This window comes from Pezoporus wallicus, unplaced genomic scaffold (genome assembly GCF_028554395.1).
Source record: "Pezoporus wallicus isolate ANWC-B61680 ecotype Strahan unplaced genomic scaffold, APGP_CSIRO_Pwel_v1 contig_4131, whole genome shotgun sequence".
Lineage (NCBI taxonomy): Eukaryota > Metazoa > Chordata > Aves > Psittaciformes > Psittacidae > Pezoporus > Pezoporus wallicus.
This window is the reverse complement of record NW_026641950.1, coordinates 11,190,102-11,205,983: the sequence shown is the minus strand read 5'-3', so window position 1 is coordinate 11,205,983 and position 15,882 is coordinate 11,190,102. Positions and strand designations below refer to the sequence as shown.

At 39.5% G+C, this 15,882-nt stretch overlaps 1 protein-coding gene across 1 annotated transcript in view; it reads left to right on the top strand.

The window, feature by feature from the left end:
- CNGB3 (cyclic nucleotide gated channel subunit beta 3) overlaps positions 1 to 9,454 on the top strand; it is a 58,916-nt gene extending 49,462 nt beyond the window's left edge. The window contains exons 16-18 of the mRNA XM_057426178.1: positions 4,670 to 4,816; positions 7,926 to 8,106; positions 9,215 to 9,454. Coding sequence (XP_057282161.1) covers positions 4,670 to 4,816; positions 7,926 to 8,106; positions 9,215 to 9,454 — 568 coding nt within the window. The remainder of the gene's footprint in view (positions 1 to 4,669; positions 4,817 to 7,925; positions 8,107 to 9,214) is intronic.
- Positions 9,455 to 15,882: the final 6,428 nt, after the last annotated feature.

The following is a 15,882-nucleotide window of genomic DNA, read 5'->3' as shown; positions in this document are numbered from 1 at the left end:
TGAAGCATCACAGACTAATCTGGCAAGATCTCAGACCAGAGTTTTCAGCAATGTACACAAGGATATACAGACAAATTTCTCCTTCAGCATTTAAAAGATTTAACACATCTTCCTGTTCCGAGGTCTGCAATATGCAGGACCAAATAGATTTTATTGCCTGTAGAGTGAGACTAATTGCCCTTACACAGCAGATGGTAAAAATGATAATTAATTTCCAACAAAGGAGATAAAATAATCTAAAATAGCAAATAAAACTAGTTCATTTAGGATCTGAAGTAGGGATCCAGTTGCCAAAAATCAGGAATCCACATCTGAAAATGTATTTGCTTAAGAACATTCAAAACAAGAAAAAGGCTGACATATCAGATTTTGGGGTTTGAGTTTTCTGGAGGATAAAATTTTTCTTTGAGAGCTACAAATGTTTTTTATGTTCTTCATGTGGTTGCTATGCAAAATCCATTAACTCTTACACGCCATGTTCCCCAATTAACCAAGCAACTGCTAGATTTTAGGTACTACATGCCCTGCTGAGGTTGGCCTGAGGATAAGTAATAAAATACATGTGCTGCTGTATGTGATAAACTGGATCCTTGATTTCTTCCATCTGCCTTCCTGTTATTGTTAATCCTCTTGCTGGTAGCTTCAATCTGCCTTTTGAAAAGAGGTAATCAGATCTCTGCCAGGTTAACATTTATCTTCTACTTGTGTCTCCCTTTGTAGTAGCAGAAACAGTCCAGGGACATGCATTTATCCAGGAACATGTGTACAGAACTTGCTTAGACCTCAAGTGGAAAAAAACCTGATATATCCCACAGATACAGACTGTTTTCATTGAGTGGGAAAGTGAAATTATATCAGCTGTTTGAGAGAAGGGTATTTGAAAGGTATTTCTCTGTGACGATATAATACCTGAGCAAAGCTTCAAACCAAAATGCTGCATTATAAGTTATGTGGAAAGGCTGAGAATGCACTGGTGTTCGGTACAGGCTGAACAGTGAAAGGATAAAAGAAAAGGCTACAGCAGCCCAAATGTGTAACACACACAGTTTTTGATCATTTATTAGTATTGTATTTGGAGCAAGGGCTTTATTTTTTAAACTGAGACATTATAATGCCTGGTTTTAAAGCAAGAAAGGGATTTGCAAACTTTTGACCTAATACAGGTGAGCACCTGAGAACTACGTAACAGCCTTTAAAAGACTAATTTTGCAGTATGCGTTACTCTTCACATAACTGCCTATATGGCCATTAAAACCCTCAGCAATGCTTTAACTCTACACTTTTAGTCTTGTTTTTCTTATCATTGACTTACTGCGGCAGCATACCCATTCAGACTCACGTAATTTGCATCTAAATGTGAGGTAGAGGACAAACTCAAGGAGAATAGTGGCAGACACCTCCAAAACTGAAGAAAATCAAAGACGTGAAGCACTAAATTTGTTGGTAGAGATTTGTCTTCTTCCTTGTGGCAAAGTGTTAAAAAATAATGAGTTTGTATAGAGCCTTTTTGTATAAGTTTTGTCAGGGTCTTCTGAATACTGTATAGCAAAAGCAAATGAAAAAATATTCTTTCATGGGAGAAACTGCTTCATTTAACACGTCCAAGTTTTCTCCTCAGTATTCACAGCATGGTTATCACCTGATATCAGACTGATTTCCTTCTGATTTCTGATTCAAGATTTGTTTAGAGAAATACATCAGCTTCATTCCAAGGGGTTTAACTACATGATTTATAAGACACTTGCTATCTAATCTCACTCTGTTCAAAATGCATGTAAATGATGCATAAAAAGTCTCTGAGGGCGAAGGAGTTGAAGAAAACAAAACATGTTTACTTCAAAAAAAATCCCTGAATTATACTAGAAGGCCATTGCAAGACTAACGTTCAAACATGTCCTTAGCCAATTTCATCCTTGGAAATTTTTACAGAAACAGATTAAGTAATAGGAGTTGCCTTCCAAATAACATTTTAGCCTCATTACTTTTTTCCCATATAGATAATATCAGTTTTGGAAAGCAAACTAATCTCAGAATCAGAGGCAAACAGATTGCTGCCTTAATGACAGCCTCTCTGCACAGACAATTGAGAAGGAGAGAAATTCAGCTATAATACAACACTTTATTAGCGCAGAGAAATTTACACTTTAAGCCACATGTCCTCATTCATCCATTCACAGATATTTTACTAGGAATACTTCCTATCAGAAAATGGTAATTCTGGAAAAATTAAAACATTTCTCCACTATATGTTTATTTTTTATAGGAAGATCTCTCATCTTTTGCTTTTTTTTTCTTAAAGTTAGGCAAGCTGACTCATCACTTTGTCACTTTGACAACTTTGTACCTAAGAGATGATCAATCAGAGAGGGCTGCAGCAGCACCTTTGCTGTGGAGACAGGCAGAGTTGGTTTTTTTCAGCCTGCAGAAGACTCCAGGAAGGCCTTATGGTAGTACCTTCCAGTATCTAACAGGGGCCTGCAAGAAATCTGGAGAGGGACTTTTTACAGGGGCCTGTTGTGACAGGACCAGGGGAATGGCTTTAAACTGGCAGGGGAGATTTAGATTACATATTAGGAAGAAATTCTTTATGTGAGTTGTGAGGGTGGTGAGACCCTCACACAGGCTGCTAGAACCAGATGATCTTTAAGGTCCCTTCCAACCTAAACTATTCTATGATTCTATGAAATTAAATTTGCTAGCATAAAAATTCAAAAGTTATCATCTCATACTAATATTAGAGCTTTTCAGGGTAACAACTGGAGTAAAATATATAAGGTTAAAAAGGAAAAATACTTTGTTAATATATATCTTAAATTATCAATAACTATTGCAAGGCAAATGTAGGGGGTTTATAAAATTTGGTCTCTGAGGTACCAGCACACTAGATTCAATGATGAAACCTGTAACACTGTCTTTAGTCAAAGGGGATTTTGTTTGAGACAACTGCCTTACTTGTAAAATTCACCTCACATCATCACCATAATGAAAAAGCTGATCTCTTTAGTCCTAGTCTGCCTCCATAAAATGAGCTTTCTGTTAGGAAAGCCTGAAAATGATTGCTCAACGACTTGTTGAGAAGTGATTAATCAGAACCCAAAAGCTGTTTGCAATTTTCTTTAGTTGCTTTTCTTATTGTGCAAATAGTTTTATTCTATCTGAGGGATTGTAAAGAATTGTTTAAAGAGAAAACTGCATTTTCAGCTTGAGTTCATATATTGATTGCTGTCTTGGGTTGCAGAAAAGCATTCTGCATGTATATGTAAAAATTGCAGGAGTCTTATATTATCATAAATCAAATATATTATCAGTATAATCCAATATTTACAGATGTGTCTTATAAATACATGTAATATCAAAATCAATCGTATATCCTTGATTAAAATTAGGTAACAATTAATACATGCTTTATGGGTTCCAGATTATCCTTTATTAATAATTTTTAAATGTAGGGACTGCTAAGTATTCTCTAAAAATATTAACTCACTGGGAAAATTTGGGGCAGATCTCCTTGAATACAGTGGTAAAGCAATTTTAGTACTATCAGCAAAATGTGAATTCTCTTACTTATCACCACAGCTGAGAAGTGAAATCTCCTCATTTCTGCAGGATGAACAATTTAATTTTTATTTGTAAAACACCTAATTTTTATGTGGATATCCTTCCTATGGCCAACAGCTGCTCCCTAAACTGGTCTAATGCCTTACTTTCAAAACAAAATAGCCTTGTTTTTCTGGCAGACACATTTGTCACTCTCAGCCTGAAAGGCCTTCCTAATCCATATAATTCAACTTGCCAACATTAAAACATGAGAAACTGTATGTGAGAAAACTGAAAACTGGAGTCCCACAGAAGTTATTCACTCAAGAAAATCAAAATCCTGGAGAATCATTAATTCATTGCAAATAACCCTTTCATTAATAAGGGATTTGTGCTGCTCTGCTTCTGATATAAACAATTTTCAACAATAAAATTGAGGAAATGCCAAGTTCACATGAGGACTGAAACAAATGTAGTCCCTTCAGTGAGTGTCTCTTGGGAGAAATCTATCTAGAAAGAATTTTCACAGCCCTTAACATCTACATATGCCTGACCAGCAGTGACAATTTGCCTTCCTGAGGCAAAATATTTCTAATCCCTACTGCAAAGTGCCTTTAAAGTGTGGCGTATCATGACACAGAATCAAGTTAATGCAGAGACTCAAATCCTCGTTTACTGTCACCAAGCCATTTTTATCCCCTTGTTCGGTACTTTCCCAACCTGCACATACATACAACGTTCAGTCTTATTGGCCACTGTGAAACTATGCGGGTAAATAGTCCAATCACAACGTTGCAGACCCTCTCACAACCCCCACATCCTCTGGCCTACAACTGAGATTCCGCCACAACTACATCCTGGTCCATACTCCCAAGGCTTGCTTTGTTTACCTTCTCTGCCCTTTAACATTCCAACTCATTGCCCCAGGGCTTGTCGAAGCTTCAAGGCCTCAGAGCTCATTGCCAAACTCTTTTTCATGCAAATCTTATCACCTTCACTCCCCACAATAAAGAACATCAGATAGAACAATTGGGTACATGCTTTAGGATTACTCTAATGGAGAATCATCAGCAAAGAAATTCCTCACTAGGACAAGTAACAATGTGACTGACAATGTTTATTTTCATTCCAGTCTATTAGCTGCAGGTGGAGGAAATCGAAGGACTGCCAACGTGGTGGCTCACGGTTTTGCCAACCTTTTCATTCTGGACAAGAAAACACTCAACGAAATCTTGGTGCACTATCCTGACTCAGAAAAACTTCTCATGAAGAAAGCAAAGTATGTCCTAGTAACAGTTTTTAAATCACATTATTTCACTGCAGAATGGATAGTTGTGGCTTCTAGACAGATTTGCACTCCTTTCTTGGAAGAGTAACAGATGTAAACACATTTGTATTTAGAAGTCAGGTTTGCCTGGCAGTATCTAGTGGAAGTCATGGTCTTGGCAGGGATTCCAAGGGTTGTGGAAATATGGTAAGAAGAATGAAGTCTTGACTGTAGCTGCCACCTTCTTTGTATTTAAGGTAACAAAACAAATAGGAGATACAGAGGTATATTAAGTTTCCTTACATAGTCAAGAAACAAACTGCAGGACAGTCAGTTAAGGAGCAGGTTTTCAAAGATGCAAACAGACACTCAGAATTAGTTCCATAGAGATATGCTTCAATGCACTCATATTTGTATTCATTTCCAAAACCTCAAGCAGTAGTTACTGCGAGAAACGTGCTCACTTCTAAATAAAATTTATTAGGGACAAAGTCAATGGATCAAAGAAAACAGCGCTGAGCACATGACCATAGCCAGAGGCACACAGTTATACCCGTACACAAGCTTTTTAGCCATTCCATATTGCATCAGCTGAATACATAGTTATCCTGAGAACAGGGAGGAATTATTACAATTGCTTCTCCAAAAGGATTTCCATAAATCTGCCCTGGTCTCCTCCTTTTGGCGCATGCTGTCTGCCTCCTGGTGGTCATCTCGGGGGTCTTCGGGGATGAAGTAAGACGTCTTCCTCTAAGGTGAACTTTTCATCCTGGGTCTTGAGCCAGTTCTGACTAGTCCTGTGGGTGTTAGTTCTTTCAGTTTCTTTCACTGGTGTTACATTACAGGATGGTCATGTTTGATAAGCCTTTATCTTGTGCAGGCCACATATGCTTGGCGAAAGCAAAATTTCATTAACCCTTTATTACCTCTCACATTAGGAACAGATTTAAAGTAATGCCCAACAAGATAAAAGTACACAGATTGGAGAAAAGTCCATTTTGTTCAAAAAGATTCTGAAATGGGATTTCAAACCCAAATTGCTTTTCATCTTGCTTTGGTTGTAGCTTGCTAGAATCACTATTTCCCCAGCTTTGAAAGAGCAAAATATTGTCATATTTTCTCACAAATTTATGACAAAGTTAGTAACTTGCTACCTTGCAAAAGGTCCAGATACTTGAAATATTTTGTCATTATTAGTATACTTCAGCACTCATTGCTCTCGGCTGTTGCCTTGCCCTGCTATCAAAGGTTGGAAGGCTTTTCCCAGATTAGAAATTCCACCAGAACAGACTAAACATAGCACACGAGTGACATTTTGGTTAGTGTAAGTGCTAGCAGATGGTTGCATTCAGCATGTTTCAACAGCCCTGGTTGTCAAATGACAGTATCTTGAGAATCATCACGTCCCTTAGGAACAGGGAATCAAGACACAGAATGAACTCATTGCCCAGTTTTCAAAACCAGCATCAACAGGTAGAAAGGTGGAACAAATCCACTGACTGATGGTCCCCTGCATTTATCATAGAATCATACAATCAGCTAGGTTGGAAAAGACCTTTAAAATCATCAAGTCCAACCATTATCCAGGACTGCCAAGACCACCACTAAACCACTAAAATGAGGGATATCCTTCCTGACTTTTCTCCAGCGTCTTTCTAAACAGTTGTACAACCATCATTACTTGCTCTTCCTGTCTCTGTCCCACACTGCCACCTTCTTTCTTGCCCACCCTAATCGTATCTTGCCTAACCACTGAATACTGCTTCCTCCAGACAGCCTTTCTCAACTGCAGGAGCTTAATCATCCATCCTTTGTATCTTCACTCCCATCTGAGCTCTCACCCTCTCTAGATATTAGACTAGATACAGGACACCCTGTTTAATTTTAAAGATACACAGTACCTGCCCTGTGCTGGAGGCCATGTATTCTGCTCACCCAGCAATTTTTCTAATGTCCCATGCTCTTTGTGTGGTCAGCCATGTCTCTAGAAAAACTAGGCACCAACAGGAATTTGTGCACTGTTCTGATAAAGATTGCAGTTATGTTCAGTTTTGGAGTCAGGTTATCAGTTGCTGTGCCCTGGAAGGTTTACATCAGAGATCTCTCACCTTTAAAGGGCTCCTTGAAACAAATGCAAAGAATTAATTCAAGCAAGAAATTTGTTCTACTATCACGTGCCTGACAGTCAATGTATAGTATTTTCATAATAAACTCATGCAAGCTGCAGAAGTGTACTTTTCAAATTGATGACAGTAAAAAGACTAAAATCTTTGCTTCTGGACTTCCCAGATTTACGAAGTACAAGATGCTGGGGAAAATTACAGTATTATGGGATTTACTGTACTTCAGACTGCAAGTATAGTCCTTGTTCATAAAAAGCTTTAAGTCAGGGTTTTTGCAAGGATAGAAAAGTTGCCTTGAAAACTGTATAGTAACCTAATGGAAACTGGAAGCATGGGAACCGCCTGCTTTTCACTGTCTCCATTTACCTTGGAACTGTCATCCAATCTTTACCCTTGTCACTCTTTCACACTTCTTGTTATGGCTGCAAATCAGTATAGCTACAGAAGGTGTGAAAATCTAGTCTGCCACTTTATTGGCAGTAATTTTTGTATCTTCAGGGTGTCTTCTTCTACTGAAGAACACCAAAAATACATACCACTGTCTAAACTGACCTGTGAGAGATAGGCCATGCTGGAAGTTAGTTTGGTAAATTATTACTTTCACAAGCATCAGCTGGACTCCCAGTTGATCACTAAATATGCTCTGAATTTGCATCCAGAAGGCCAGGTTAAGAGACTACCACGGCAGACATGAGGCATTTCTCTTCCTCCACACTACTTCTCACCCTATAAAGCTCTCACCTGCTTTGCAACACCTTAATTTGACACCTTCACTTATTCTCCAGGGTATAGGTAAGCAACTCCAAATCTGAACAGTAGCCTCTAACTCTACCAGGGCCTTGGGTAAAACCGTTAACTTTTCCAGCTTTGCTCTTGCCACTGGACCTGAAAACAAAAAGAATTGCCAGATTTTCATCCATGAACAACACTTTAGCTCTGCAAGAGCTTTGCTCAGTTTCACAGCACTGCTATGTGTTCTCATTCCTTCCTTTTTCCAGGGTGCTGCTGAAGGAGAAGGGGAAACCTGCCCCAGGACCACCAGTGCAACAACCACGGGGCTTGGCCAGTCTCTTTGGGCAGAAACAGGAAACTCCAAAACTGTTCAAGGCGATGCTTGGAGGCAAAGGGAAAGATGGCCTTGTGAAGCTGCTGCAGCTGAAGAGACAACAGGACATTCAGGTAACACCACAGAAAAGAATGCAGGTTCTTCCAGGTGCTGCAAGATACTGGGAGGGCTGGGGCAAACAGAGTAGGTGAAAATGCAGCCTTAATGCAACCAACAGCAAAAACTCCCAGTAGCTGAGATACAACTGCTGTACCTAATTTCTGTAAACACTATTCTAAAACTTGACTCAGATCTTCCTGGATCCGGACTCTATGCAGAGCAGAGAAAACAGAAGCAAGGAAAAAAGCAAGCAAACAAAAATCCTCAAAGAAAGTAAGGATAAAATAGACTTGACAAAGACCCCAAGGGCATCTGATTCAGTTTTATGGAAACAACAGTAAATACAGAAATATCCTAACACAGTAATCTGATCCAGCTGACTTGAGCACACAGTGAACTTCCCAACATAGAGTCAGATCTCTGGTTGTCACAAATCCTGAAAACAAAATCTAATATGTAGGCCACACAGCTAAAACTGATTAAATCTCTAATACATTGCACTTAGGAGAAAACTGTTTTGTTGATGAAAAATAATTCCCACATTATACTTTGTTCTGAGAAATGTTAGTAAGAGCCTGCTCAGTTCTACGTATTTACCCAAAGGTGGCAGAACACTCTTCTGTCTTTACAGCTGAACTGGCTGTGGTTTTATTTATTTTTTTTAGTTAAATAAAGAACTTCGCTTACACAAATGACTACAACACTATTACTGGAACAGAAACATTGCTCAATTTAATGTGTATTTTTAAATTAACAGCAAATCGGCTTGGCCAAGGAATTGGGGCAACCAACAGTATGTCAATATTTACATAACACTTTCTCTTCTGTACTAGTGTAAGCATATAAAGGAAGGCAAGACCTAAGAAAGGGATGTGTGCTCCCAAACATGTCTGTTTCATCCTGCTATAAGGAGCAGATAGTATCATTATTAACAGGCTTTTCATAGGTTTTATGTATTCTGAAATTGCATTTTTCATTTAGATACTGATTTTCAGCACCTCAATGCAAATTTACACATGTTGCATACCATATTCACAATATCCACACTGTGCCTTTCCACTGCATATACAGAACTGCTTCCTGAATTTCAGCACTGGAAAACACTGAAATTCTTGTTTCTAGGAAACTCAAGCTGAAGCAGAGAACAAGCCTGAGCAAAAGGAGATGAAACCCATGGAGCCTGCAGCCCCATCTGCCCCTCCTGCACAAAAGGAAGAGCCGAATACAGACGCTAAGCCCAAACCTGCAGTTATGCACAGAGGAACCAGTAAAGAGTCTCTGATCATTAGTATGTCTCCATCCCCCAGAGCAGGAGAAGGAGAGATCCTTAAGGTTGAAGTTAAAGAGAAAAAAAATAAATAGATGCTGCTTTGGGTTGTGACCACATCTGATGTCCTGCTGAATTCAGAGGAAGATAGAAGTAGAGACTACTCAAGATACAGAATCTACCGCAGATCCTCTTCTTCTCTCCCTCCTCTCCTGACACAACTGGACAAATTACTTATACACTTACCTTTTAACCTTAAACCTGAAGAGAGAACTTTGGGTGTAATAGCAATTAGGGTTCAGATTTCAGGTGCACTTGTTCCTTCTTTGATCCATGCTCTCCCTTCTCTCTTACTCTGTCTTGTTCCTGCTTCTCCTCTTCCCTCTCCTGTTTATCCTTGCCTTCTTATTGCTCTTCCTGCTGCTCAGTTTGCTCCTAATTTTTGTATGTGTTCTTTCCTACTTCCTTTTCTGGTTTCCCATAGTTACGCTTTTTCTTGTCACTGCCCTACTGTTGCTGAGGTTACTCATGTTTCTCTGGATCCTTCTCTCTCCTCCCCTTATACTTGTAATCACTGACCTGCTTTTGTGACCAGCATGGCCCAGTGCAGGAAGCGGTGATGGTGTGCATTGGGATTATTTATTCTGGGACAGAGGGATACAAAACAAAACCATGGTCAGAAAAATAAAATCACTAAATCCATGAGGGGGAAGCAGACTGTAGAATTATTACTCTGAAAGCACAAGCAACTACTCCAGTTGTCTTTTGACTCTGATGAACAAACATGGCAAGGGCTTACATATTCCCTGCCCACCCCAGGGATGATCTTTAACTTCTGGCTGCTGATTTACAGGCTCGATCTTCTTAAGTGGTTGGGCATCAGTCATGCTCTCTGAAGAGCAAGCACCTGATACTGGCTAACTTTCTGAAGAATCTTGGTATCTAAACTAGCCCCTTCAAAACCAAAGGCTACTTTACAAAAAGTAGGATTTATGCTTTCTGGCTCTGTAGTGCATAGTTTCAACCAATGCTCCACCTGTCCACCTCCATCACAGACCTTGACTGATGGTGCAACGTGAACCCCATGCCTTACTGGGGCCAAACTGCATAGTATCCCTGAACTAAAGTAAATCCTTTACCAGTGCCACAGTTGAGAGGGATAGCGCTTCCTAAGACAGAGCTCCCACAGTGTCAACCTTCTGCATTGACTCATCATAGGAAAGGATGCAACATAAAGCAAACGGCTAAAGCTGTGTTTTAAGCTTAATTCTCTTTATCTTACACGGCTTTGCATCTCCTCCCTCTCCCAATCCATTTTTGGTCCCCACTGGATGAGCAGTTTTGGGAATTGAAACCATTATGCACAGGCCAAGCCGAGAAATCATAGAGCAGGCTTCACAGCTTCTCAGATGACCAGCCAGCCAAGGAAGGCACTGAGCCAAGATTACACACTCATTTTGCAGGCTACATGTGATCCACCAGAATCCGTGGGATCTTTGCCTGAGTGCAAGCTGGATGTTTGAGTTCCATATGTTGCATATTCCACACATCCTCTGACATGACTAAAACCCAAATCTGTTTCAAAAAGCAAGTTTTGCTGCATTAGTAGTGAGGTCAAGGTTCAGTTGCTACATGGTAAGAACTATCTTTGTTTGTATATTATGCATTGATATGTAAAAATAAAGGATGTCACAACAGAGGTAGAAAATGATAAGATGCATCATAAAGAGTTATTCATCTATTGCACATCCAAAAATGCTTCAATACAATCTCAGAATTAGAAATACTGCAGAACTGCTTCACAAATGAGGCCTTCTCTGAATAATAATGATCTATGAATTCATTACAATATATGGTTCTTCATCTTTTTTGAGAGCTGTAAAAACAGTATGTAAGGGGGAAAAAAACGTAAGCCCCCCATATTTGAAAATTTTTGTATTCATGGGTAAAGCTCTCTCTCATTGCAAAAGATCCAAACCTCTTCTGCCTACACAAATGCTACCAGGTTACTTCAAATATTTTCACTATTGGCATATTTAAATTCATCAATCACACAGACATATATTACAAGTAAGGGCTGAGACTGCAGCAGCAAACACTACACTGCAGCAACAGAGCATCCCATGAGCTGCTGTTTTGCTACAGACCTCAACAGTGCAGGACTACAGGAAAGCCTGTCAGTTCTGTCTGCAAAACTACCAAGCGATGCGTAGCTCTTGAGTTCCTCAGACCCAAAACGAAGAAGAAGTATCAGTGTTTGCAGAAGACCATGGCCACACACAAATAACATCCATCTGCTTTTCCCTGACATCTCATTTTTCTGTTGTTGGAATATTTTCCCCTTTCCAGGGGTGTGCAGGGGCAGGAAGGCTCCAGGAACTCAAGTTGTAACTATTTATAGGGTTTTCATCAGACAGAATGACACAAGACAGGTCAAGAGTAAGATGTATTAAAACCTTTCAGGAACTAATTCTACCCTGTGGATTCTTTACTGATGGAGAAGTCAAGCAGATTAGCACACTCAGAAGACATACCTTGCAGGTACCAAAGCTCACTCAGGCTGTGTGTGGCATCACATTCTGCTGCAATGCTATGTCTCCAGTATTTCCCAGTTTCCCAATAAAGCATCTCAAAGTTGACTACATGTCGTGGTTTAAACCCAGTCAGGTAACTCGTTCACTCACCACCCCCCCCACTTCTTTCCCTCCCCCTACTCCCGGAGGGACGGAGAGGAGAATCGAAAAGAATGCAACTCCCACGGGTTGAGATAAGAACAGTTTAGTAACTAAGGTATAACACAAATCACTACTGCTACCACCAATGATAATAATGATAAAGGAAGTAACAAGGGAAGAGAATACAACACCTCAGCACCAGCTGACCGATAACTCGCCCCCCAAGCCCGACCAAGCTCCAACCGATACCTCCTCCAACCCTGCAGTCTCCCAGCCCTTCCAGCTAACTCCCAGTTACATCCTGGGCATGACGTGCTGTGGTATGGAATAGCTCTTTGGTCAGTTTGGGTCAGGTGTCCTGTCTGCTTCCTCCCAGCTTCCCCTCCTCCCTGGCAGAGCATGAGGCTCACAAAGTCCTTGGCCAAACTAAAACATCGCTATCAGCTCTGTTCCCGAGCTGAAAGTCAAAACACAGCACTGCACCAGCTACCAAGGAGGAGAAACATGACTGCTACTGCTGAACCCAGGACACTACACTTGAGTGTAAAGAAGCTGAAGGGTGGAATAGGACAATGTATTTGAAAATGAAAAAAAACAAATCTCCATGCCCATCTACTTAAAAGGTAAATGCTGTTCTGAAAAACATTTTGGAGAGCCATTAATAACTGTATTAAATAGCATACATGAGAGAACTCTCACGTGGTAAAACAGCATGAAACAGGCACTGCTAAAACTCCAAATTCAGAATACCTTCTTGCTAAAAGCTAGTATGAGATGCTTTATGAAATACACACTGCACATTCATAACCACCAACTGAAAAGGCATTTTTCCTCTCATATGATAATACTTGTTATAAATCTGAGCTGTTCAGCCTGTGCCATGCTCATTACAGAAACTGCAAAAGCAGCATTTAACATGATACAAAAAAATGCTGAGTACAAAGGCACAACAGAAAAACAGTATACTGAAATTATATTTTTAATGTGTAGGCATTGTAAATCAGTTAACTTCACCAGAGCTGAAATACACAGAAAAGTAAAAAATTCTGGTTACAGGTTATTTATCTGCTGTACATATATATACATTATGACCTCTAAATGGCAAAAAGCATCCGATTATAAAGACTGCTATACATCATTGTGATCACAAGGTGGTGCAAGTGACCTACAAGTTCATTCACTTCACAAAACTGACAGCATTTTGCTTTATCACTGTCAAGCAACTAAGGCATTTTTAACTTGTAAAATGAACAAAAAAATGGCAAAACACAGCAACCACACCCACCCCCCCCCGACTCCCAATCAGCTGCATTTCCTTGACTCAGAATGCAGCTTCAGCCTAACTCAGAAGCTTCCAAATTTTTCCGCAGGTGTTAGCTGTACATCTCTAAGAGGTTATACCTGGAAAAGGGTTCTTGCCCTTGTCAGGTCTGAAACACTTTTCTTTTACACAGTATAAGGCACTTGGAGAAGCAGGTATTGTGGATACGCTATTTAATTCCCTAAGCCTGAGGAACATGAGGGCAATTTTCACTTTTCCAGTAAGAGATAATGAATTATCCACTGTAGAAACTCAGAATTTATGTACAGAATACAGACAAAATGAAAGCTTTTATTTTATATGCAACAGATATTTGGTATAATAAAACCTATTAACATAATTAAATTCAGTTAAATGCACGTCCACAGCAACTTAAACTAGAATTAGTAACAGAATTCAGATGCAGCATTATATTTTTGGCAGACACCTCAGAGGAATCATAGAATGGTTTGGGTTCTTCAGTACTATCCTGTACTCCTATCAACAGTACACGTCCACTTCAATGAATCTAGACAAAGCACTAATACCGCATCCAGCTACCTCTGTACACGGAGCATGTAGCTGTGAAAATATTTACTGCTCCAAAATTATACAATACCTATTTGCAGCAATGTGATTTAGGTTCATTGTAACTACTTTGTTGATCTTAATATGTTCTGTTGCATATCTGGCATGACACTTCATTATAGTTTATGAATAAAGTAGTAGCACATTTGCACTACACTGATAAAAAGATGACTATAGATTTTTATATAAACATATGAATTAGATTTAAGAAATAAGAAAGAGCTTGGCTTAATATGAAACAAAATTTCTTCTTTAATATTCCACTACTGAAACTATTTAGGACCCCCTTCCATCAAGGAAAACAGAGTAGAGAGTAACATACTCATTCATGATTGATAACTAGCCAACTGTCTACAGAACATGTGGTATGTTTTACAGGATGTGTAAGATAATCTCAATGCAAACATCTTTCATCCACCGATTCTAATGTGAGTTCAGATTTTTGACAAGATTATACATGTATGGAACAAAAAATACCACCCAAACTATACAGAGGAGCTCCAGCAACTAAAATAAGTCACAAAAAGTCACGTACACTATGACCTGGTGTAATCTTGAATGCCCAAGTATGCTAAATTTAGTGCTAGCCCACTCTGCTCTTTCATGTTACAGCTAGACAATCCAAAACCGGATCAGTCAGATGTCTAAACCACTTCAAATGTGAAATAGCAAAATTCATGTTCAAGATGGGCATTCTGGAAGTGATAAATGAGACCTTTACATCCATATATGTTACATGCACTGACAGGATCAGAAGAGATCCTCAGCAAGCAGTATGCAGCTGGGAGACAAGAAAGCTTAATCTGTCCACTAAGCAAATGCAATATGATTTACACTTGACATAAATGCTGAAGAGGAAAAGTTAAGCCATCAAAATAAACCAGGAATTGTTCACCCTAGAGAAACACAGTATGATTACAGGGTTAGGGCTCAGACACTTTCTCGTCTTCCTTCAGGGAGGGAAGAAGGGATTTTGTAGCCACTTTTCATTAGTGGGCTCATGAAAAAGCAGCATGATTCAAAATATGACAAAACCAACAAAGGTAGCACTTTCAAGAACTGCCTTTATCTGAAAATATGCAGTCATAAATCAGACAAAACTTATCAACTAGAAAGTGAATTCTCACTTCACAAAAAGCCCTTTTAAAGATCAATAGTCCTAACTGGCTTGGGGATAAGAGACACCAAACCAAAACCCCAACCAAACCAAAATCTGGAGTTCCCATTTTCCAGCACAGTACATACTGAAATACATCTTACAACTTTTACTTTGAGTGTCCTCAAAGGCCAGTAGCATCCTTCTCAGATGTTTGAGGTTTACCTTGATTCACCCTTGTTCTTCTTGTGCTACCTTAAGAGAATGCGCACTAGAAAACAACGTACGCTTTAATGACTTGTTTAGCTCAAGTTCACACAGCCTTGAATCCCAGGCATTGGCCAAAGGCGCTAAAGTGGCAAGCGTAAAGTAGGCATACAAGGAGGGCCTTTATGCCCTGTGGCACTTGTTATTTTGGTATGTAACTTGTAAGTTTTGTTATATAATTTAATAGACACAGAAACCCAAAATATTTCAGATTTGTTGAAGCACATACAAACTATTACCTGCTTGGTGGGAATATACCTTCTTCTTCGTTTCTGACTGATGATCACAGAGAAACTGCAGCTCTCCCTGTTCCACTTCCCCTTTCCCTCAGCATATTTAACCTCTTCTTTTCCACTCTTATTTTTCAAAATAAAATGCACCCATGTAAGCCCCATCTCTCAAATCAACATCAAATATTAACACAATTATAAGTTTGGCCCTTAAAAGGCACACCTGGGAGCGTGATTTGCAGGCAAAAGCTAACAGACGTTACCACACAGAGGTGTGTGTGTATACATGTATACAGAAGTATCTGGGTATCTGGAGAACCAAAGGCTGCAGATTCAGCTAGTAAAGCCAGCACGAAATCCCAGCAAC